We start from the raw sequence: 20,129 nt of genomic DNA, 5'->3' as shown, positions 1-20,129 counted from the left end.
TACGCAACGGCCACAGAAGTGGAAACATTTTGTGTGTTTTGCGAGGGTTTTTATTTTCAATTTACCAGTTGGACAGTGGTCTCAATTTTGTGACAAAAAAAGAAATAGAAACTAGAAAAAGTTACCCACAACATGGCTCAGTGGCTGCACAGCGAAAAATTAAAAGAAAAATTAAAAGACATATTTTTTATATTTTTATATGACTTTTTTCCAAAAAAACCAAGTTTAAAAAATCCATAACTACATTTACATATGTACATTTATTTCATTTCGGAAAGCTGTTCTGTGCTAGTATTTATAGGCTTAACAAATCTGCAGACTGCATTTTAAAATTTAAAAAAATTTTAACGATGTAACCCCTTAAAAATTTTCAAATTTTTGAAAAAATAAATTTTGTCCTAGCTAGATCGATTCGGCTGTTAATGCTGAGCATTAATAGGATCATTTATAGGATCGGAAATGACTACTTCACAGGATTTTAAGCCTCAGATTAAATTTATAATACCCAAAAGGAAAGGTATAAATATTCATAAAAATTACTTTAAAACCTGTTTGTTAATATAGTAATTATTTATTATTACAAATGTTTTTTTTTTCTGTGCAGTGGCCTAAGTAACCGGCTAAATTAATGGACCCCCCATCAATACCAAAACTTTCAAGTTCATTGCGGTCTGCTATTGACAGTTTTCGCTGCTTAAGTGCTCCCAACCACGGTGCAATTGCGGATCTAGATCCAAATCCGAATTCGAATGCAATTGCCATTAGGGGCCCCAACCACACCACGCCCACAGCCACGCCCCCGCTTAATGATGCTTGATTTAATTAATGCGGCATTACCTTACGTGGCCAAGTCCCCCTTTTGGTGTCCCCGGTCGGGAGTCCCCCTTGGTGACTGGAACTGGGATTGGGGATCGCAAACGGCCGGATGGCAATTGGAAATTGTGAACGGCTGCCGCGGAGGAGGCCCGGGGTGCAGGATGAACCACATTGCCATTTGCTGATGATGATAATTTATTGCCCCGAAGGGCTTACCAGGTCCCGCTCCGCTTCGTTCCTCTGACTGTGCCTCTATATATGTATTTGGGAAGCTCCTTGGAGGAAACGATTTCCGTTTTCGGGCTGGCCCACCCCGGGCGTGGGCAAATATTTGCCATGGCTTTCTATTTCCCCAGCCTGGCCAAACAAATTGTTTACAATATTTATTGTTTGTTCGATGTTCTGCGGCCGTTGACAATGATGAAATGGCAACTTGGTCGACAGATGGAGTATGGCGAAGGGATCCGGAGGAAGACCCGCCCAGTCGGGAAATCAGGGCTACAAGGAAAGTGACCAGAAGGACTCGCTCTCTCTCTGTGTCTGGGCAATCGGACGGCGTCAATGCTCATTTCCGTCGACATATTTTCATTTCCTTTCGACTTTTTGCGGAGCTGGCTTCGCTGGCTGTTTGTCCAAGGATTACCAGCAGCTGGCATTGGCACTCCTTCCGCTCCTTCCGCTCGTCCTTTGCCGCGTAAAATGTAATTCATTAAACTTTATTGTCCAACGTTTTTCACTCGCTCTCATTCGCTGACCTCGCTTTGAGTTCGACTTCAGTTTAATTTGTTTTTTGGTGGCAGGAAAACCTCATTTATGGCCCATGTACACACAAAACTTTTTGCCAAAAAATATATATATAAAAAAAAGAGAAAACAAACGAACCAGCGCCGCCAAAATCATAATTAAAATTTTCAATAAAATCTCCGTGAGCAAACAGAACCGCATTTGCTCTGCTTGCTAATTATAAATTATAATTTTCCAGATCCTTTGTTGCCGAAAATTAATCTTAATGAAATTATTCAAACAAAACTTTTGTGCAATCGCTGGGACCGACTCTGGGCTTGGGGTTCGAATGGGTCTCTCTCTCACTTTTCCGCCCGCCGGCAATTAATTTCGCTCAACATTCATGGACAAACGGAGGCACGTTTCGATAATGAAAGCCGCAAACGGCCACGCCCCCCTCCTAAGGGGTCCCACTGGCACGCCTCCCTAACTAATTGTGCTAACAACTTGATTCCAGCTGAGCAACTTTCCCCACTCGACGACGACGAAGAGAGCCGCCCTCAAAAATGGCCTACACCACATAAAAGTCGCCTTCTCGCCTCGTTTTGCATGGCAAAAAAGTTCAGTTTTCAGAGTGAGTGTGTGCGAGCATGCCCCAAAATGTATGCTATCTAATTGTTAAAGCATCAAGCAAATGCCACAAATTTGAATGAGCTACGCTCCTGTCCCAGTCCCAGCTCCCTCTCCTGCTCCTCGTTTTCCTCACTTTTCCGATGAAAATCAGACACGGGCCGCTCTTCTACTGCAGTTTAATAAATTTGAATTTCAAATTTAATACACACACGCATAGATGTGAGGCTGAAATGGCTTCAGATACGACTCCCAGATACCTTAAATTAGAATTAAAAAAAAAAAAACAAATGTGGTTTGAGTTATATCTTTAGATTCCATGAATCCAGATATTTCACCTGACAGCCTCACAGGTGAAATGATATCTCAGGCAGCCTGTTGCTGACAACCAAGGTAAATGAATATGAACTGAGATAATAGGCATTAAGGTAAGATTTATATCTCAAGAAAGTTGTATTAAAATAGTTAGGGTATGGTCAGGTAGGATACCAGATTTATTTAATTACTTATGATGCTAATGTACAAGGATAGATAGAAATATAAATATAAAGATAACTAAAGAGGCTTTAAAACGGAACAAAGTCAAAGACACACAAAGGACCTCTGTAGTTGAATTTTTTAACAAGTATAGTCTAAATAGGAAACTTGTCCTTTAAAATCACCATAAAATGTAAAAGTCCTTCTAAGATTTAACTAATATAAAAAGGTAACCGAAAATGAGGAAAATAAGTATTATTACTTGCTTTACATTTTAAAATAACATCTAGCAGACTGAGGCAGGACGAGCATACCCACCTTCCTCACTTTAATTACAGCGTATGTGGCAAAGCAAAGTTTTCTCTCGATCCTGGGGAAAGTTGGAAACTTCTATCCTTATGCAAATTGATTTGTGTCGTGTGTTTCTGCTACAATCTCAAAATTCCCGCCGCCACCTTGTGCGTGTGGGCGCAGTGTCCTTGCTAGTCATATGTATTTATTTGATTAAGGTCCTATACGACTGGCATTTGGAGTTTACATTGTAAACTCGGAGCCAACACAGAACTATTAACGAGACATAGTCGGGGATAAATTAATTAAAATGTCAACGTGAATTTATCTTTCACCCAAGTTGACAAAAGTTTCATTTTCCTAAAGGACGAAGGATGTCTTAAAGGCGCCGAGCAGGCATAATTTAAGTCGAAAGCCGCCGCAAAAAGCGAAGGGCGGGATATATGAATTTTTTATGAGCCCAAAAGGAGGAGCAGGAAGATATAAAAATTAAAATAAATGCTATGCGAGATTTTTATGCGAAACTGAGCATACATATGCATATTTTCAACTTGTATTTACCTTTATTTTTTCCCGACTTCTTTTCTATTTGCACAGGTAACGAGAGCTGGAGAGGAAGAGGAACGGTAGGAGGAGACCCAATCAGCAATCGGACACTGCGGCTAATTAAAGTTTAACATTCCGGCAAAGTCCATTAATTGCAAGTGACACCTTCGGACAGCGGCTGTCACCCAGCTCTCGCCCAAGGTCTATTTGCGTTTCATTTATCTTTCTGATTTGATTTCAATTAAGTTCCGATACAAATAGTATAAAATCGAAGGACATGCTTCCCGCTGCCATATATCCTATATACAAATATGCAATCTACACTCCTCTGAACAAACACACCCGCTCTGGACATTATGCAAACTCGAATGGTGCGCGTGACGAAATAAATAAATTAATTGCGAATTGTTATTTTCCAATCGAGACGGCGGAAATTCAATTGCTGGCTGGAAAATAGGAAACATTTTCAGTGATTATTATCAGTAAATATGATGCCACACATGCAGAAACAATGAAAAACAATTGTGCCAATTTCGTATTCATATTGGAATATGAATTGCAAACCAAATAATAAAAACGGAAATAAAAATCCAAAGGGGGATTATTTAGCCCGTAATCTGATAAACAAAGAAAAACAAAATGGAACCGAAAACTATTTGCAAATTCAATAAAATATTTATCTTAATGTAAAGGTTCGGTGTTGGTAGCGCTTAAGTATTTAAGAATTTTCGTGTGATGCTTTTCATTCGTTCGATTGATTTCAAATCAAAAAGAAACATTGGAAATATATAAGCATATATATATTTGTGTTGGAAAATGAACTCTGGGGCAATGTCTTTCTGGGTCAGGGGTCGCCGTTTTGACGGGTCGTGTGTGGGCCGGATTGTGTGTGCAAGCCACACAAGCCAACGGCCATTAGCTTCAATTAGCAGCTAACAACTGAGTGACGGGCAGAATCCGTAGATAACAGCCTGACTACCCGGCGACGGCGCAGATATAAAGTGCAATCTCGGCGAGATAACTGGGCCTGAACAATCTGTAATTTGGCCATTTGGTAAGTGACTCCCAGTTGGCCCAGTTCGCATTGCGACGCCACCGAAAAATTACAAATTTGCAAGGGATCTCGTTACGGCCGTAGAGACAACGGCGTCAACGAAAAGGCCATCAGCACATTGGCCAGCTTAAAATGTAATCAAAGTTTTGGGCCACAGACCTCGTATCTTATCGGATTGACATGTGCCCGAGGCTTTAGAGTGAATCACGGTAGCCAATTTTGGGCAAAACAACGCATCCAGCGAAGGAATGGATAATCTCGGGGCCGTACTCCTGGTGCTCTGCGTCCTCAGCTTCCTGCTCTTCCTGCTGCGAGTGAGTGTTCCCAGAGCCAGTCTACTCCGTTTTCCAAACTATCTCACCTTGCCTTCCAGGTGCTGCTGATTACCTGCCGCTCCTACGCGACGTCGCAGCGCCTCAAGGAGGAGCCGGGCGAGTCAGGTGAGTGAGGATGGGAGTGGGAGGGTCTCTCATCCCGATGAGAGTAAACATAAATATTTGCCCCAGTTGGGCCACTGAACTCGTTCTTGGGACGCAAAAGAGGCCGAGAACCGTTCTTGTTCGCCATAAATCATGGACGACATTAATATGTATTTATGTGTGTGTGCTCTGATATATATCTATTTGCGAACATTTATCATATCGCCACCGCCTCATTAGATAAATTGCGAATGCGAACGTTAACAAAAACGTTAACAAAAAAGCAAAGCCCTGGCTTGGCTCTGGTTTTGTCACCTTATCAGCTAATGATTACAAAGCAAATATGTGTGTTTTTTGGTGTCTGACCCACGCCCCGATGAGGCCCATCAATACGGTGGCCAGTAGCTCAGGTTAGTTGGGTACGACGGTTCGCTAGAGTCAAGCCAGTTTCACCGATTTTTTTTCTTTGGACGGAAAATCTGAATCATAATTTAGAGCGGAAAAATCCCTCGAAAAAAGACCCTTAACATGGCACCTGCCACCGCAAACACAACGGTCAGTGCGGTTTTGAATAAAACGACCACTGCATCATTGAATATCACAACCACCACTTCGTATCCGAGCATCATATATGTCCCAGATGACGGGGGAGACTACTATTGGTCCTGGTACTCAGGCTATGTTCTCTATGTTTTGCTGATCCTCATGTTTATGGTTGCCTTGCCGATGGCTGCTGTTCTGGTAAGCTCATACCGAAAACCGGAAATGTCCTTGGTTCGCTAATGATTTCACCATTCGTTCTCAACCACAAAGGGCGCCAAACGCAAGCGGGAAGCAGCTGCTAGGAGTCTTGCCCTGCAGAGACAACGAGGTAATTTCCCCTTTTTCTAAGACTCGTCAAGAGTTTTGTACTTTTAATTGAGGGACCAGACCACATCTAGACTAAATAACCTGCTTGAGGGCCTCCAGGAAACCGAAGTTAATCAGTCCCTGGTAGAGGTAGTAACAGTTAAGCTTGAACAGCTCCCAGCGCTCGCGCAACCGCAGCCACAGGATCCGCGAGGAGCCGGTTGCGGCCTGTTGGGCTCGCTGCTCGGCGTAAGAGGATTGCACACAGCACTTGGACATGACCCAGAAGGCCGTCATCCGGTTTTGGGTTCGCAGCGTTGACTCGATGCCGCGAATTAAGTCGTTCGTCTTAAGAATGAGCAGCATTTGGCGGTCCACCTGCTCGAGGACGTCCGAGATGTGTGGGAGCACCAGTGAAGTGTTGTTCTGCAGTGTGTTTTTCTGCAAAAATTAAGTTTATACGTGAAACCAGCTTTCCTCGAGAGGGAAAATATGTTACGCACCTCTTCTTTGGAATATTTGACTTTTGTGAGGCCCTGCATCACCGTCTCCCATGGTCGACCCGTCACCATGCACGCAAATAGGCCGTACAGGTCACCCTGAAAGTAAGGGGCGAATAAGTTTCACTGAAGAAAGTTGCAATTTTGTTATATATACCTTAATACCCAGCTGCTCGCTGTGCAGCCGCATGGCCTTACGATCCACGTTGAGAATACTTAGCCAGAGATTGGAGTAATCGTAACGAAACTTGTCCGTTAGATTGGCATAGAGACCGTGATCCAGTAGGACGATTTCCAAACTGTTCTTCGGCGTACGTCGCACTAGGATGTTGCCCGGATGTGGATCGCTGTGCACGAAGCCGGTACGGAATATCATCTCGGAGTACAGCTGACCAATGCGATTGGCCACCGCAAAGGTGTCGATTTTGTTGGCACGAATGTAGTCCAGGTCCATCACATGTCCACCCTCCAGATATTCCATGACTAGAACACGTGAGGAGCTGAATTTCCAATAGATCTTGGGCACCCGCAGCCAGTTGTACTTCTCGAACTGCTTGGCCACCTTCTCGGCGTTGCGTCCCTCGTTGAGGAAGTCCAGCTCGATGGGTAGGTTCTTCTTAGACTCCTCCACTAGCCAATGGATCTTGAAGTCAGGAAATATCCGCGCCAGTACATTGACAGCTAGTTCCATGGTCTTCATGTCCACCCGGGAGTTTCCTTTGACATAGGGATGTTGGACTTTGACAGCCACCACCTCGCCGCTCTTGAGCCGCGCCTTGTGCACCTGAGCGAGTGAGGCTGTTCCCAGGGGCTCTCGCTCGAAGCTCTCGAAAATTTCTTCGGGATTGCAGCGCAAATCCTGACGTATCACCTTGTACAAGTCCTCGATGGGGTTCTGCGGCGCATTCGAATGCAGAATCTTCATCGTCTGCACAAACTCCTTGGGCAGCAGGTACTCCAAGGCACCAATGTGCTGACCCACCTTGATGTATACACCCTTGTTTGTGCAAATTAGCTCTAGTAGCTTCTCTGCTGCGATCTTGTGGACGCGACTCTTTTCCGCTTTGTACTCCGGCGTGGTCTTGTCCCATTCTCTGTAGTAGAGTTCCCGCTTATAGGTGAGTGCCACGTCCACGACCGCAGCGGCGGACCGCGAAAGCCTCACAATGCCCAGGGAGTTGGGATCATAGTCATTTGTGTGCAGACTCCAGCCAGCGGAGCCGACTCCGGCGCCTAAGACGCCATAGCCCAGGAGGCGTCGCAGCAGCATCTCATCCGGCTGGAAAACAATAATTGTTCCACTGATTAGTCACTCATTCAAGCGGGCAAAATCAACAGGTGTCAATGGCAATTAACTTTTTCAGCCTTTCACCTTCGATTACCACGCAAAATTTCCCCAACTTTTGAGCTTTGAACTTTGCCTTGGCAACTAAGATTATCTTCAGTTTGCGCCAAATCGAAACGGCTAAACCTGTTGCACATTCCCAAACTTCTCCATTCAAAATTTCCCCATCGATGAGCGCCACATGCAGCTCAACTTTCACCTCGTCCGCTTTGGGCCCGCGCCTTCATTATGTAAACACTGAATGAAGGTGAGGCGTTTGCTCACCTGCAGTACCTGCCAATAGTTTCACTTACTCAATTCTGTGCGCTTAACGTTGGCGCCGCGTTTTCGATGGCGCGTAGATACGGTAATAAACAAAGTCTGTGATTAAATTCAAGCGCACTTCAGTCTTCTGCTTCCAGCTGTTCGTGTGACGTCACAAGGGACTTAGTCAGCTGACCGCAACTGCTTTTTATCGCGTTATCGATATCGATATTGTTATATTCAATTCAAATTAGTCGCGCTTGTTATTTATTTTATTTTATATTAAAGAAAGTGGGAAGCTTATGTTGCATTTTCGGTATTATTGGTTTTATATGTTTAAAGCCAATTTGAATGGTCATCAAAATTGTGTTTTCTTACATTTTTGAGCAATTTGGAGTCGTAACATTTCTTATTTTCTTCCTAAGCTATCAATTCCAATTAAATTCAATTCTCCAATTTAAATTTGGAGTAAAGTTTTGAGCAAACAGCAATTCAAATTTCAAAAATTATTTTAATTATTTCTATAATTTAGAATTTAATAAACTTTTCCACAGCCCGTCGCCAAATGGAGATCAATGTGACGAGCAACTGCAACGGTGGTGGCTCCTCTGGAGGAGTCACCAATGTGTGTGTGAATACCCAAGACGAGCTGAGTGTGCTGCCCAAAACCTTGGATCTGCCGCCCAGCTACGATGAGGCAGCTTTTAGCGAACAAAAGCAGGGCAGCACCCTGACCATAGCCACCAGCTTGGAGGCCAGCAACCCGAACCTGGCGGTTGCCATCAACGAGCCACCGCCGGTCTACGAGGCGAACATGGCTGCCAGTACAACCACGACCACCACCACCACCACCACGTTCATGGTCAACGGCCAGCCCCCGGTGATGTAACTCAGCATTGCGATTTGGAGGAATATTACAAATGTATTTAATTTATCCATTAAGAAAAATGTGTACAGTCCTGCTTATGTATATAAATTTTGCAAACGAGAGCATCGGATTCACGACCTCTGAACCAACCTAAAACCTTCTTAAAAATATTAAATTAAAGATAAACCGAACCATCCTGATGTTCCGGAAGCAACACGAACATTTCGTTTAGTTGATTGTATGGGAATATGATAAAATATTATAATCGTTGATTATGAGAATAGACTCAGTTGTACAAAATGTTATCAAGAGTGGGTCCCCAGCGTCCGTACGGATCCTTTGGCAGAATAAACATGTCTTCGCACCATGTGTAACCAAGGACTCGAGTCTCCACGATCTTCTGAAAGGCAGGACTCTCGTCAATCAGGTCTCGGTAATTGTCGTTTGATATTACAGCAGCATTCCACTCGTAAGCGAGCTGCAAAATAAACCTGGGACAGGAAATAATAAGTACATTTAAGAATATATAATTATTTAAAAGTGTCTTACCGGTCATCATAGCTGATCGATTTCTGGCCGGGAATGTTCTTGCATGGCGTGAAAACTACCTTTCCCGTCATGTACAGACCATCAAGCAGCTGGGGATTGCTCGATTGGAAGGCGTTGCGGCGGAAAAGTGGCACGACTGCTTTCACATCGTGTCCCATTGTCTCAAAGTATTGCAGGCAATACTGTAGGCCCTCCGAGGAGAAGTAGGTGCCTCTTTTATGGCTTAAGGGTAAAAGAGTTTATTTTAATTTAAAATAAGAAAGGAAACTAACTTCAGGTTGCAATTGAATTGAAATCGATCAGAACTGGGCTTATATATATATATATTTATATATTATATATTATTCTTATATTATTATATATATATATATATTTTATATATAAATATATATATATATTAATATAAAATAATAATACAAGTGTATAAAAACCTCAGGCGATCGAGAAAACTTACGCATAGGCCACATTACTGCCATCGACTATAATATTTCGTTTATTCTGCTTTGTCTCTTCAGGGTCGTCCGATTGAGCTGAGGGATTGAATATGTTGCTGTTGTATTTTCCTATTATTTTCATTTCGGCAAGGGAGTATTGAAGGTCCTTTACCCCCAGCGTTCCTTCCTCTTGTTGCTTTGAAACTATTTTGGTTGTACTCAATTGTTTCTTGAGTTTCCTTTGTGTTTTCTTCATGGGTTGTGAAACAATCTCGAGTTTCTTCAGATTTTTCTCTTCTGGGTCTATAAATATTTTAAATTTCGGCGAGTTTTTCTGCAGTGCCTTTGGAACTATTAGGGGTTTCACTGCTCGATTTTTCAGTGGTTTGGAACATATTTCGAGTATTGCTGTGCTTTTCGCCAGTGTCTTTAAAACGATCCGTTTTTTTTTCTCCAGGGCCTTGGGAACTATCTGGAGATTCGTTGTTTGGTTCTTCAGTAATTCAGAAATTATGTCAAGGTTTTCTCTTGTTTTCTCTGCTGGGATGGGAACTTTCTGGAGATTTTCTAGGGTGTTTTCCGCTGTCTCATAAGATATGTTGATTTTTTCAAGTAGCATTGAAACTATGTCGATTTTGTCTGGGTTTTTCTTCAGAGATTTGGAAACTATTTGGACTTTCACTGCTTTATCTTCCAGTGGTTTGGAACCTACTTGGAGTATTTCCGCTTTTTTCTCCTGTGGGGTCCAAGCAACTTTCTGGGATTTCTCCGCCGACCCATAAGCTATGTTGATTTTCTTTGTTTGTTTCTCAAGTTGCTTTGGAAATTTGTCGATTTTCTCTGCGTTTTTCTTCAGAGGCTTGGGCACTATCTGGACTTTCACTGTTTTATTTTTCAGTGCTTTGGAATCTACTTGGAGTATTTCTGTTTTTTTCTCTTGTGGGTTGCCAAGAAGTGCTTTGGAAACTACTTTGAGTATTTCTGTTTCTTTCTCCTGTGGCTTCCAAACTTTCAGTTTCGTTTGGTTTCTCTTCCGGGCCCTGGGAACTATCTGTAGTTTTCTTAATTGGTTGTCTAGTGATTCAAGAACTATGTCAAGCTTGTCCTTCATTTTTTCTGCTGGCTTAGAAACTTTCTGGGGATTCTCTTGGGTTTTATCCGCCGTCCCATAAGCTATGTTGATTTTCTTTGTTTTTTTCTCAATTTCCTTTGGAAATATGTCGATTTTCTCTGCTTGTTTTTCCAGTGACTGAGGAACTATTTGGATTTTGTCAGTTGTTTTCTCCGTTGGCTTGGATTTGCATTCCCCCAGTGGCTTTGAAACATTATCGTAGATGCCACCAATCAAGTCTATGCATATATTCTTCTTTGACAGAATTGGTTTTGACTTGTTTTCCGAAAGCCCATCGCTTCGGGGATCCTTGAATATATTCGAGACGGCGATTTTCTTTGCACTGAGCTGACAAGCCTTAACAAATTCCTCAATTTTGTCCTCATCGACGTTTAAAGACCCGCACGAGGAGTTCATCCACATATAGTCTTCTTCCGGTTTTGGTAGGGAAATCTTGTTTACTTTAAACGTTGAAAACGTTTTGCTGAAGCAAGGGCCATTCTTGAGAATATTTTCATCACTCACGACTTTATCTACCAGGACCCCATTATCGGCACGTTTGTTTATTTTCTGCATTTCAAATTTCTCGGCAAGGCGATGACAATTCTCCAAAAGACCTTCACTCACGGGACCATCTGCCATCTGCCATCTGCGATGAATCTGTTTAAAGAATTCTGCATCATCGACATGCTGATGTTTCCGAAGTAAAATTACAATTAAATAAATTACAATTGCAAGCACCAAATTAATATTACCTTTACGGACGAGTTATCACCAAAATACAAACTGCGATTTTTCTGGCATCCGAACTTCTTTAAAGTCTTGAGCTGTTTGATCAACCCGTCGATTTCCAGTTTTAAATTTCTCTGTGGCCTATCCAATCTTTTGCGGGAATTCTAAGGAGTAAATCATGTAAGTAATGTTTTCAAATATACATTGGTACTACATACTTTGGTTTTGCCCTTGATCCCAAGCGGTTTAGTCATTGTCCTGCTGTGCTTCGAATTCGGCGTGTTCTGAAAATAAATTCAACTTAGTATTTTACCTACTAAATGGAGATAATGTAATCTGACACCGAATTTGTGATCTTATTTTGAGTAATTTTTCTCAGACTATATTTTGAAAAAGCAGAAGTTGATTCTTTAAGAAACCTAAAAAATACATATTAGGTGACTTTAGAAATGTAAATGAAAAAATAAAAAGTAGTGTTCTATGCATTATTTATTTATCATGATATATAACATTACGACATTTTAACCTGAGTTTGTATGAATATTAAGTATATTTTTTTCATGTAGAAGTCGTTATATATACAATGTTGTGATACAGTAAATAAGTGATGATAGAAACCCGGGTAAATGCCGGAAATTAACTTATGAGCTTTACTTTGTGCTTTACGCTCCTTCTTTGCAAAGCGCTTTTCGCAATCTTACTAAACGCCAAGTGAGCTAACATCGCAGGATTTCATCCAAAGTGGGTCCCCAGCGTCCGTAGGGATCCTTTGGCAGAATAAATATGTTGTCGCACCATGTGTAACCAAGGACTCGAGTCTCCACGATCTTCTTAAAGGCAGGACTCTCGTCAATCAGGTCTCGGTAGTTGTCGTTTGATACTACCGCAGCATTCCACTCGTAAGCAAGCTGCAAAATAAACCTGAGACAGGAAATGATAGTAAGTACATTTCAGAATATATAACTATTTGAAAGTGTCTTACCGGTCATCATAGCTAATCGATTTCTGGCCGGGAATGTTCTTGCATGGCGTGAAAACTACCTTTCCCTCCTTGTGGAGCTGATCGAGAAGCTCGGGATTGGAAGATTTGAAGGCGTTTCGCCGAAACGATGGCATCACAGCCTTGGCATTGTGTCCCATTTTGTCAAAATACTGCAGGCAGTACTTGATGCCCTCAGAGGAGAACAAATTGGAATTGCCATGACTGCGAAATGTTTACGTTAATTTAATTTAAAAGATATTTTGGAAAATCGAAGACACTTACGCAAAGGCCACATTGCTGCCGTCAATGATAATAGAGCGCTTATTTGACTTTGGCTTGCCGCTTGCTTGTCCTGGTCCATCGGTCTCCTCAGTGGGATTGAACGTATTCCTACTGTAGTCCCCCACTTTTTTCTTATCTGCCGAGGAAAACTGGCTGAGGCTCATACGTCCACTTTTCTTATTCGATATCTTTGACGCTTTTTTAGGGGTTTGCGTTTTGAGTTTCGTTGCGTTTATTGCCAACGGATTAAGCAAGGGAATAAAATCTTCTCCTCCAATAGAATCCTCCAAAAGAATTACCGAATCGTCATTGTTTTCGATTGGCATCGGCATTGATTTGGGACTTTCAAGCAAATCGATGCAGGCATTGTCCGACGAAGACTCCGATTTTGTTATAGTGGAGTACAGCAATTCATGGTCCGACTTTGGTTTCATAAGCAGTGCCACATCGCGCCGGGAATCTTTAATTATTTTCGGAGTGGCAAGTTTCTCGGCACGGCGTTGGCAAGCTTTAAAGAATTTATCACTGGAAAATGGTTCCGTATCCGTATCGCTTTCGTCCTCATCGAGGTTTATAGGGACGTTCGTAGTTTCCAGCAGCACGCAGTCATCGTCGTCACTGGTTTCGATGATTTCGCCCTCTTCAATTTTGCATATATCACTTGTAATTTCCTAAATTTCAAATTTATATGAAGTTAATAATATTTAATATTAAATTAATTTTTTACCTGCTGCGGAGTGAAGATTTTAGGTTTGGGCACTGCAAGGTTTTTCGTGGGTGAGTTCCTAAGGAGTTCAAACTTTCGCTGAACCTGAGGATTCTTCTTAACATTGTACTTCTTTTTAATGGAGCTCATAAGTTTTGTAAATCTGTTGCGATCGAAATTCATGTTGTGTTTCGCCTTGTGCTGCAATCTTTTCGGTGTGTTCTAAAAGGTCAAAGAACGTCGGATTTAATTGGTACTCAAATTGCAATAACATACCTTGGGAAGGTTGTCTTTGAACTTCTTGAACTTCTTTAATGGTTCAGTGGCTTCTGCTGACATTACGGAGCTGGTACTAGGCGTATCTATATTTATTTGTGATCCTGGCTATATTTTTAAGATAAATAAAGGGAATTATGGGTTAGTTAGTAGGCAATGGAACGCTTTTTCTTTGTGTACTTACTGTGGGCTAGAGTTTCCTCTAGTTTAGGGGCTTTATATAGTGCTTTATGGTGCTTTTGAATAAAACTACATGGTTATTTTTTGTTACACTCATTTACATCATTTTTATTGAGAGTTGGATAGTGTCTACAGGGCTTACGTATATATATCTAGGCGTACACACTAACTAGGAAATCAATTTTGATTCTGACCTAACTTAAGAGTTAAAATAAATAGGTGCATGGCCGAGAAGAAGACAGCTTCCTGGTAATCGCGGAGGCCATGCAACCAAACGAGGTAAAACGGCCCGTAAGTACACAACTCAATTGCAGTAAACAAAGCAGCCCCGTCGCATGCCCATTCTTCCAACTCCTGACAGAGTAAGCCTGGTAGTACCTACTGCTGCTTCAGTTCGCGGATCTCACTGCGAATGTTGGTGCGCGCCAGTTCCTCGTACTTGTCGTGGTACTCGCCGGTGGCATAGATGGAGGGAATCATCAACAGGGTCTCCAGCACCTTGATGCGCATGGCCTTGTATGTGGCATCATCCAGATTGGCATACTCCGAACGCAAAAGTGTAGTGTAGTGCTTGTACTCTTCCGGAGAGGAACTTGAGTCGATACGTGGATATGAAAACGACGGAGGGATGGGTTATGCCATGATACTCACGCAAGCACTACTAGGTCGACATCCTGCAGCAAATTGGCCTCGTCGTCATGGCACCAGGTTAACTGATTCTCCGGAGTCTTTCGCCCTAGCAGATTGCAGACCAGACTCTTAGCGCGGTCCTATTTAACGGTTTGTTAAAACAAATACTCCGTACAGAAAGCGGTAGGGGGATTATCGCCGAGCGTTACTCACATCCTCGATGACGGCATCATGACAGAACTCCTCGAACACCTCGATGTTCTCCTCCGAACAGCTGCGGTTGCCATCGAAGTGGTAGTACTGGAAGAAGGCAGCCAGCACGATATTGGGATTGGCGCAGTGTGCCAGATGGGGCTCCTTGCGCTGCATCATCTCCTGCCAGTTGTGGTAGGCGCGCGATGGACTCTCGGCGCTCAGGTGCTCCTGGATACGGGCAAACCACTCCTTGGCCACCTGTTCGGGCACATCGTGGTGGTCGCACACTTTCTTCCAGATCTTCTCCATCTTAGGTGGGTTCTAGTCGCTGTCGTTTTGGCCTCTAGGAATCGTTGGATCCAACGAACACAGCTCACTTTCGGCGGTTGTCTGGCGTTTCTCGAACTTTTCACTTTTCACTTTTCGTTGGGAATGTTGGGGTTTGGGCCCTGGCGTATGCGCACTACGCCGAGGTGCCCCCCAAGCCCCTCTGCAACCACACGCGGGAAAACGGATACTGCGCATTGTAGCGACGCTAAGTGCGGAATGTCTCCGAAATATCTTACTTTATGGAATATAAACAAAACACTCACCAAAATCGATACGGCGGGAAGTTGATCTTTCCGAACATACTTGCTGGCCAGGCTGAGCAGAATCTTCGAAGCCTCGTGGGCCGTAGATTCGCCTGAGTGCCAGTTGCTATTCCTCTGCACCGCTTTTAAGGTTTTCAAGGCCTTAATCCTTTTTAACTTGTTTTTCCCCATTTTGGGGCTTGCACATAAAAATAATAACAATAAACTTTTAATTTCGTCAAAAGCAACAGCTGGTGTCACACTTCGTTTTGGTATTTTTTCATGGTCGCTGCGCTTGACCCGCGTTTGGAAGGCGTTAGCAATTTTTAGTAGGGCTGTCACCCCCATTTAAAAAGTTAACCCTCTACCGCAAACAAAAATAAATGGCCTTTAAATTTCAATTAATTTTTGTTGTGATAAAACGTCACATATGCTTAATCGTTTATTACTAGTTTATTTCTGTGTACAATTTTCTGTTCGAATTGAATTTTTAGGCATTTTTTTGACTGCTTTATCTCAAGTATCGATCGTTTTGTGTAAGCGTTTCAAGCTGATAATGATAATGATGAACGAAAAATTTGCTAAGTTTTAAATGCCATTTTCTCTTCTAACAAACCCCTTTATTGCTGAAAAGTTTTATATAAAATGAGAATAACATTTTATTAAAAATTTTATTTGACTTTAAGTAAGGGTTACATTAGTACCATTTTCGGCCACTTTATGAATAAAACTGAAAGAGCCATATCATCTCTTTTCCGCCAAACATACATTATTTTTACACAAATAAGTACATATTTACAAAAAGATATGTTTTTTTTTAATTATTTCAATGTTTAGAATTAAGAAATTTGAAACTAATTATGAAATTTTTGATGATTAATATTAAGAAAAAGGATGGAATTACAAAACTACAAATTAAATTAATAAAGACATACAAAATTTAAATTTAAAATGGGGTAAATTAATAGTTTTTCAATATTGTCTCATCTATATAAAAATATACCGCATTTGGCGTAAAGTAATACCTTTTAATACTTTCCAGTCTCTAAAAACATTTGAAAAAATATATATATTTCTTATATATTTATTTATTAGTTTAAATATTTACCAAATAATTACCAGGAAGATATAACCTGATAATCTCACTAAATATTATGCGATTCCCACCGCCTATTTCGGGAACTATCGCTTATCTTTTTTTTCGTCCATCTGACAACCCTGTTTTGCATCGACGAAAACAAATTTTGCAAAAAACCATAAACAAAACCTGTGAGTGGAAAATGAAGCTATTTTAGTGGATTATCGCTGATACGGAATCGGATTACAGCATGCCCGTTTGCGTGCTCTGCTTGGTTTGCTCTGATGGCGGCTACCCGCTGTTGTCTGCCGAGGGGGTCCGGCTAAACATTAAGGGGACCATCAACAAACACTTTTCGTTTTTCGAGGTAAGCTGCGCGACATAGTCGGAAGTTGTCCATATTATTGACTCGACTATTTCCCTCCTGCAGGTGCTCACTGCTGGCGGTGATGCCGCGGTATGCCGAGAATGCTGGCAGTGCGTCAGCAGTTTCGATGAGCTCCACCAGCGTGTCTCCAGGCTACACCAACAGCCAGGCGGAGGTGACTCCAAAAGCGTAGCTATTGAGTTCTGTGGGGAAACGGAAGAGGCCATCAATCCGCTGTTTGCCGTTGAACTGGATGCCCTGGCTGAGGGCTTCTTCGCCCCCAATGAAGTGAAGGTGGAGGTCAACGAGCTGGAACCTCTGCCTAAGGTGGAGCTCCTCGAGGACCCAGTTAATACGGAAAGGAAAACCGGCGCCACCAAGCGCCTTGGTTCCCAAGCCGAAGGTCTATCCCAGCCCAAGCGTCGCATTAAAAACGAAAAAATTTTAGACAGTGATTCGGATGTGCCTCTGGCAAAGTTTGTGGGTGCAGAGATAAAGTCCGGCGCCAACGGATCTGCAAAGAACAACGAACAGGGCAAGGGACAGCCGCTGCGAAGGAGTATGAGACGTGGTCGCCCACCAAAGGTCAAGCCAGAAGATCTGGCGTCTCCCAAAAAAGAACTTGAATCGGATGAAGATGACCACGACGAAATTGGCAATGATAGGGAATTCGTGGCCGCTGAAGCCGTCTTGGGCACTGACGACAGCTCCAGTTCATCCAGCGAAAGCAGTGACGACGACTCGGACAACAGCCTGCCGGACTTTGAGCCGGAGGAGCGGTATGCCGAGATACCCAAGCGCGTCGTTGTGAAGCCGAAAAAGTACCGGAAACGCGAGAAACCTTTGATCCCACCAGTTCGCATGAGTCGCGATGAGATCGAGCGACGAAAACAAGTGCAGGACGAGTACGATGAGATTATTTTGCAGTTCTTCAAGAAGTTCCCCTGTCACATCTGCAACCTCCTCGTGCAGAATTTTGCGGATATGCGACGCCATCAACGAGTTTCCCACAACATCGAATATGGTTACATGCAGTGCTGCGGGAGAAAGTTCCACATACGTAAGGGTCTGGCGGAGCATGTATTGGTCCACAAAAATCCGGAACACTTTATGTGCTCGCACTGCGGCCGGGTCTTCCAGGACTCTCGCTCTCTGGACGTCCACGAGCAGACGCACGCGAACTCGAAGGTGAAGACAGAGCCGAAGGAGAAGCGGTTATTCCCATGCGAAAAGTGCTCTAAGACTTTTACCTCCAAGGCGGCCATAGAGTATCACTATGTGTCCAAGCACGTGCCCAAGTCCGAGTTCAAATACAGCTGTCCAGAGTGTAACAAGAAGTGGGTAGACATGTCCTGCCCCAAAGGCCAAGCTAATCCCTTTATGTTTCAGGATTCCCACGGAACGCAAGCTAAAGGAGCATCTGCGATACATGCACGACCCAGAAACGGCCATCATTTGCGATAAGTGCGGCAAGAAGTTGCGTTCCCAAGCGAATCTCAAGAAGCACCACGAACTGGAACATTCCGAGGAGCCACGTCCGAAGCCCGATCCCGTGCAATGCGAGATCTGCGGCACCTGGCTGCGACACCTCTCTGGGCTGAAGCAGCATATGAACACGGTGCACGAGCCGCCGGGCAATGAGCACCGCTGTCCCATATGCAACAAGACGTCCACCAACTCCAGAGCCCTCAAGCGTCACATCTACCACAACCACCAGTGTGAGCGCAAGTTCAAGTGTGGGATGTGCGAGAAGGCTTTTAAGCGACCGCAGGATCTAAGGGTGAGTCAACCTCTGCCAATTGCCAAGACAGAAGAGATTCATGGTCTCAAATTTACAGGAACACACGTCCACTCACACTGGTGAGGTGCTCTACACCTGCCCCAACTGTCCCATGACGTTCTTTTCCAACGCCAACATGTACAAGCATCGCCAGCGGCTTCATCGCGCCGAGTGGGAGGCGGACCGAAAGAAGCCGCTGCCGCCGAACATCATGAAGATATCGCAGGGCGCCACCACGGCGATGAAGAAGCGGCAGACCAGCAGCACCCTGTTCCCACAGTCGGAACAGAAGCAATAGCATTTGCACATTTACGACATCTATAGATAGTAGATAAATCGTCAACCATTATTATTAACTCACATTTAACACAGATAAGTTAAGCCATAAATAAGTAGACGCGGACATATTTACATCGATTTATGAGGCCTCTAGCTCGTATTTTGTATCTTATCTAGCTGTCGTCCTGCGGTATCCGGATTTCCTCGCACATCCCCTCCTCCCGGTGGATGCTAGCCCAGTGCTGTGAGAGCTCTCTGCTGATGGCCTTGCGGAAAACCATGCACGAGATGTGCGGCAGCTTTTCGAAGCGCACCCGCAACAGGCCGAGCCTAGCCAGCGAATAGCGCCAGTTCTTCATAAGGTGGGCATTCTTCCCCACATGCTGAGAGTCGGGTGTGATGAGCACGAGAATGCCTTCGGGCAGGAGCAGGTCGTAGGCCTTGCGACAACACTGAAGTCGCTGCTCGGCGCTGGGCATGTACTCCAGCAGCAGGCTGAAGATGACGCACTCGTAATGGTTCGCCGGTAGCCTTCTGACACTGCCCTCATCTAGTTCCGGTTCCGCCACGCCAGTCACCACTTCAACTTTCAAGAAATCGGCCTGTAACACATCTTCGGTGGCGGGACACAGGTCCAGAGCCGTAACCTCCAGGTGCGGGGCAGTGGCAAAAGGATTAAAGCAGCTGCCCACGTCCAGCACCCGCAGCCTGTCCGGCGGTTCCTCCATTAGTTGGCATCTCACCTCGCCCAACTGGCCATCGCTCTTGTAGGACTCCAGGAGTCGCTGCTCCCGCTGTCGCTTCTGCAGGTATATGCCCTCGGTGAAAAAGTATTTGGTAATGTAGTCAATGGCCCACTTGATTCGGCTACGCGCCTGCAGCTCCATATTCCCGTCGTTCGTTTCCCATATGGCCGCTAGTTGCCGCATGGCCTTGGCGTACTCCGCCAGCCGCTTGGCATTTCTGGGACTCGTGTGCTCCTGCCAAGCCACCGTCGCCCCGTGCTGCTTCGTCAGCTGACGAAGGCTCTCATGGCAGCTTTTGACGATGCTGGCCAGGCGCTGGTGCTCCTCCGTTGCCATTTCGAATTTTGACCTGTTGGATTGTTTACTTCGGTTGCCACCTTGGGATTTTTAAGCACCTTGTCTTGCTGACTTAGTGTGACCAGCTGCTGCGAAAGCTGTCATTTTGGCGTTTTTTCTACCGGATTTTCGC

General features: G+C 43.9%; 8 protein-coding genes across 13 annotated transcripts in view; 3 read left to right on the top strand and 5 right to left on the bottom strand.

The window, feature by feature from the left end:
- The window catches only part of LOC110178263 (uncharacterized), a 30,836-nt gene extending 26,532 nt beyond the window's left edge, over positions 1–4,304 (top strand). For both annotated transcript variants that reach the window (XM_020945332.2, XM_086828719.1), the window contains exon 8: positions 3,535–4,304. The gene's annotated coding sequence lies outside the window, so the exon portion shown is untranslated. The remainder of the gene's footprint in view (positions 1–3,534) is intronic.
- A 421-nt stretch (positions 4,305–4,725) lies between these two features.
- Positions 4,726–8,981, top strand: LOC110177229 (uncharacterized). 4 transcript variants are annotated; one of them, XM_086828720.1, is made up of 4 exons: positions 4,726–4,752; positions 4,811–4,851; positions 4,911–4,977; positions 8,448–8,981. In XM_086828720.1, exon 4 carries the CDS (start codon positions 8,459–8,461, stop codon positions 8,780–8,782), a length of 324 nt encoding a protein of 107 aa, XP_086684846.1. In that variant the 5' UTR covers positions 4,726–4,752; positions 4,811–4,851; positions 4,911–4,977; positions 8,448–8,458; the 3' UTR covers positions 8,783–8,981. The 4 variants fall into 4 exon arrangements, with proteins under 4 accessions (XP_086684846.1, XP_020799521.1, XP_020799511.1 ...); XM_020943862.2 differs by lacking the exon at positions 4,726–4,752 and having other exon boundaries at positions 4,786–4,851; XM_020943852.2 differs by lacking the exons at positions 4,726–4,752; positions 4,811–4,851; positions 4,911–4,977 and adding exons at positions 5,367–5,697; positions 5,770–5,827.
- On the bottom strand, positions 5,832–8,120 carry Adck1 (aarF domain containing kinase 1). 2 transcript variants are annotated; one of them, XM_020943841.2, is made up of 4 exons: positions 7,944–8,120; positions 6,463–7,584; positions 6,309–6,404; positions 5,832–6,246 (listed from the first exon to the last, which is right to left on the bottom strand). In XM_020943841.2, the coding sequence occupies exons 2-4, from the start codon at positions 7,573–7,575 to the stop codon at positions 5,899–5,901; spliced, it is 1,557 nt and encodes a 518-aa protein (XP_020799500.2). In that variant the 5' UTR covers positions 7,576–7,584; positions 7,944–8,120; the 3' UTR covers positions 5,832–5,898. The 2 variants fall into 2 exon arrangements, with proteins under 2 accessions (XP_020799500.2, XP_086684844.1); XM_086828718.1 differs by having other exon boundaries at positions 7,915–8,043.
- On the bottom strand, positions 8,796–11,947 carry LOC110177208 (uncharacterized). The gene is made up of 5 exons (XM_020943830.2): positions 11,806–11,947; positions 11,611–11,751; positions 9,765–11,545; positions 9,311–9,532; positions 8,796–9,252 (listed from the first exon to the last, which is right to left on the bottom strand). Exons 1-5 carry the CDS (start codon positions 11,839–11,841, stop codon positions 9,048–9,050), a joined length of 2,385 nt encoding a protein of 794 aa, XP_020799489.2. The 5' UTR covers positions 11,842–11,947; the 3' UTR covers positions 8,796–9,047.
- A 111-nt stretch (positions 11,948–12,058) lies between these two features.
- On the bottom strand, positions 12,059–15,869 carry LOC110190114 (uncharacterized). The gene is made up of 6 exons (XM_020960467.2): positions 15,432–15,869; positions 13,834–13,941; positions 13,579–13,779; positions 12,852–13,522; positions 12,570–12,791; positions 12,059–12,508 (listed from the first exon to the last, which is right to left on the bottom strand). Exons 1-6 carry the CDS (start codon positions 15,756–15,758, stop codon positions 12,304–12,306), a joined length of 1,734 nt encoding a protein of 577 aa, XP_020816126.2. The 5' UTR covers positions 15,759–15,869; the 3' UTR covers positions 12,059–12,303.
- On the bottom strand, positions 14,094–15,355 carry LOC110190259 (uncharacterized). The gene is made up of 3 exons (XM_020960664.2): positions 14,857–15,355; positions 14,665–14,783; positions 14,094–14,605 (listed from the first exon to the last, which is right to left on the bottom strand). The coding sequence occupies exons 1-3, from the start codon at positions 15,145–15,147 to the stop codon at positions 14,392–14,394; spliced, it is 624 nt and encodes a 207-aa protein (XP_020816323.1). The 5' UTR covers positions 15,148–15,355; the 3' UTR covers positions 14,094–14,391.
- A 725-nt stretch (positions 15,870–16,594) lies between the features above and the next one.
- On the top strand, positions 16,595–19,052 carry LOC110191422 (uncharacterized). The gene is made up of 4 exons (XM_020962283.2): positions 16,595–16,855; positions 16,919–18,192; positions 18,245–18,635; positions 18,694–19,052. The coding sequence occupies exons 1-4, from the start codon at positions 16,739–16,741 to the stop codon at positions 18,931–18,933; spliced, it is 2,022 nt and encodes a 673-aa protein (XP_020817942.2). The 5' UTR covers positions 16,595–16,738; the 3' UTR covers positions 18,934–19,052.
- Samtor (S-adenosylmethionine sensor upstream of TORC1) lies at positions 18,961–20,098 on the bottom strand. The gene has a single exon (XM_020962295.2). It carries the CDS (start codon positions 19,994–19,996, stop codon positions 19,088–19,090), a length of 909 nt encoding a protein of 302 aa, XP_020817954.1. The 5' UTR covers positions 19,997–20,098; the 3' UTR covers positions 18,961–19,087.
- Positions 20,099–20,129: the final 31 nt, after the last annotated feature.

Source organism: Drosophila serrata, unplaced genomic scaffold (assembly GCF_035046125.1).
Source record: "Drosophila serrata isolate PLE 108 unplaced genomic scaffold, ASM3504612v1 contig_184, whole genome shotgun sequence".
NCBI classification, from domain to species: domain Eukaryota; kingdom Metazoa; phylum Arthropoda; class Insecta; order Diptera; family Drosophilidae; genus Drosophila; species Drosophila serrata.
Note: the sequence above shows the minus strand (reverse complement) of the source record. Positions and strands in the feature narration are given on the sequence as shown.

Excerpts from the sequence above, each read along its gene's own strand:
- LOC110191422 (XM_020962283.2), top strand. The coding sequence starts at position 16,739 with ATGCCCGTTTGCGTGCTCTGCTTGGTTTGCTCTGATGGCGGCTACCCG. Across the intron at positions 16,856-16,918 it reads AACACTTTTCGTTTTTCGAG|GTGCTCACTGCTGGCGGTGA; the intron begins GTAAGCTGCGCG and ends TCCCTCCTGCAG. Across the intron at positions 18,636-18,693 it reads AGCGACCGCAGGATCTAAGG|GAACACACGTCCACTCACAC; the intron begins GTGAGTCAACCT and ends TCAAATTTACAG.
- LOC110177208 (XM_020943830.2), bottom strand. The coding sequence starts at position 11,841 with ATGACTAAACCGCTTGGGATCAAGGGCAAAACCAAA. Across the intron at positions 11,546-11,610 it reads GTGATAACTCGTCCGTAAAG|CATGTCGATGATGCAGAATT; the intron begins GTAATATTAATT and ends CGGAAACATCAG. Across the intron at positions 9,253-9,310 it reads TCGATCAGCTATGATGACCG|GTTTATTTTGCAGCTCGCTT; the intron begins GTAAGACACTTT and ends TTCCTGTCCCAG.
- Samtor (XM_020962295.2), bottom strand. The coding sequence starts at position 19,996 with ATGGCAACGGAGGAGCACCAGCGCCTGGCCAGCATCGTCAAAAGCTGC.
- LOC110177229 (XM_020943852.2), top strand. The coding sequence starts at position 5,485 with ATGGCACCTGCCACCGCAAACACAACGGTCAGTGCGGTTTTGAATAAA. Across the intron at positions 5,698-5,769 it reads TGCCGATGGCTGCTGTTCTG|GGCGCCAAACGCAAGCGGGA; the intron begins GTAAGCTCATAC and ends TCAACCACAAAG. Across the intron at positions 5,828-8,447 it reads TGCCCTGCAGAGACAACGAG|CCCGTCGCCAAATGGAGATC; the intron begins GTAATTTCCCCT and ends ACTTTTCCACAG.
- Adck1 (XM_020943841.2), bottom strand. The coding sequence starts at position 7,575 with ATGCTGCTGCGACGCCTCCTGGGCTATGGCGTCTTAGGCGCCGGAGTC. Across the intron at positions 6,405-6,462 it reads GCGAGCAGCTGGGTATTAAG|GGTGACCTGTACGGCCTATT; the intron begins GTATATATAACA and ends CCTTACTTTCAG. Across the intron at positions 6,247-6,308 it reads TCAAATATTCCAAAGAAGAG|AAAAACACACTGCAGAACAA; the intron begins GTGCGTAACATA and ends TAATTTTTGCAG.
- LOC110190114 (XM_020960467.2), bottom strand. The coding sequence starts at position 15,758 with ATGGGGGTGACAGCCCTACTAAAAATTGCTAACGCCTTCCAAACGCGG. Across the intron at positions 13,942-15,431 it reads TTCCCGCCGTATCGATTTTG|CCAGGATCACAAATAAATAT; the intron begins GTGAGTGTTTTG and ends TTAAAAATATAG. Across the intron at positions 12,509-12,569 it reads TCGATTAGCTATGATGACCG|GTTTATTTTGCAGCTTGCTT; the intron begins GTAAGACACTTT and ends TTCCTGTCTCAG.
- LOC110190259 (XM_020960664.2), bottom strand. The coding sequence starts at position 15,147 with ATGGAGAAGATCTGGAAGAAAGTGTGCGACCACCACGATGTGCCCGAA. Across the intron at positions 14,784-14,856 it reads ATGATGCCGTCATCGAGGAT|GACCGCGCTAAGAGTCTGGT; the intron begins GTGAGTAACGCT and ends ACCGTTAAATAG. Across the intron at positions 14,606-14,664 it reads GTCGACCTAGTAGTGCTTGC|TTCCTCTCCGGAAGAGTACA; the intron begins GTGAGTATCATG and ends TATCGACTCAAG.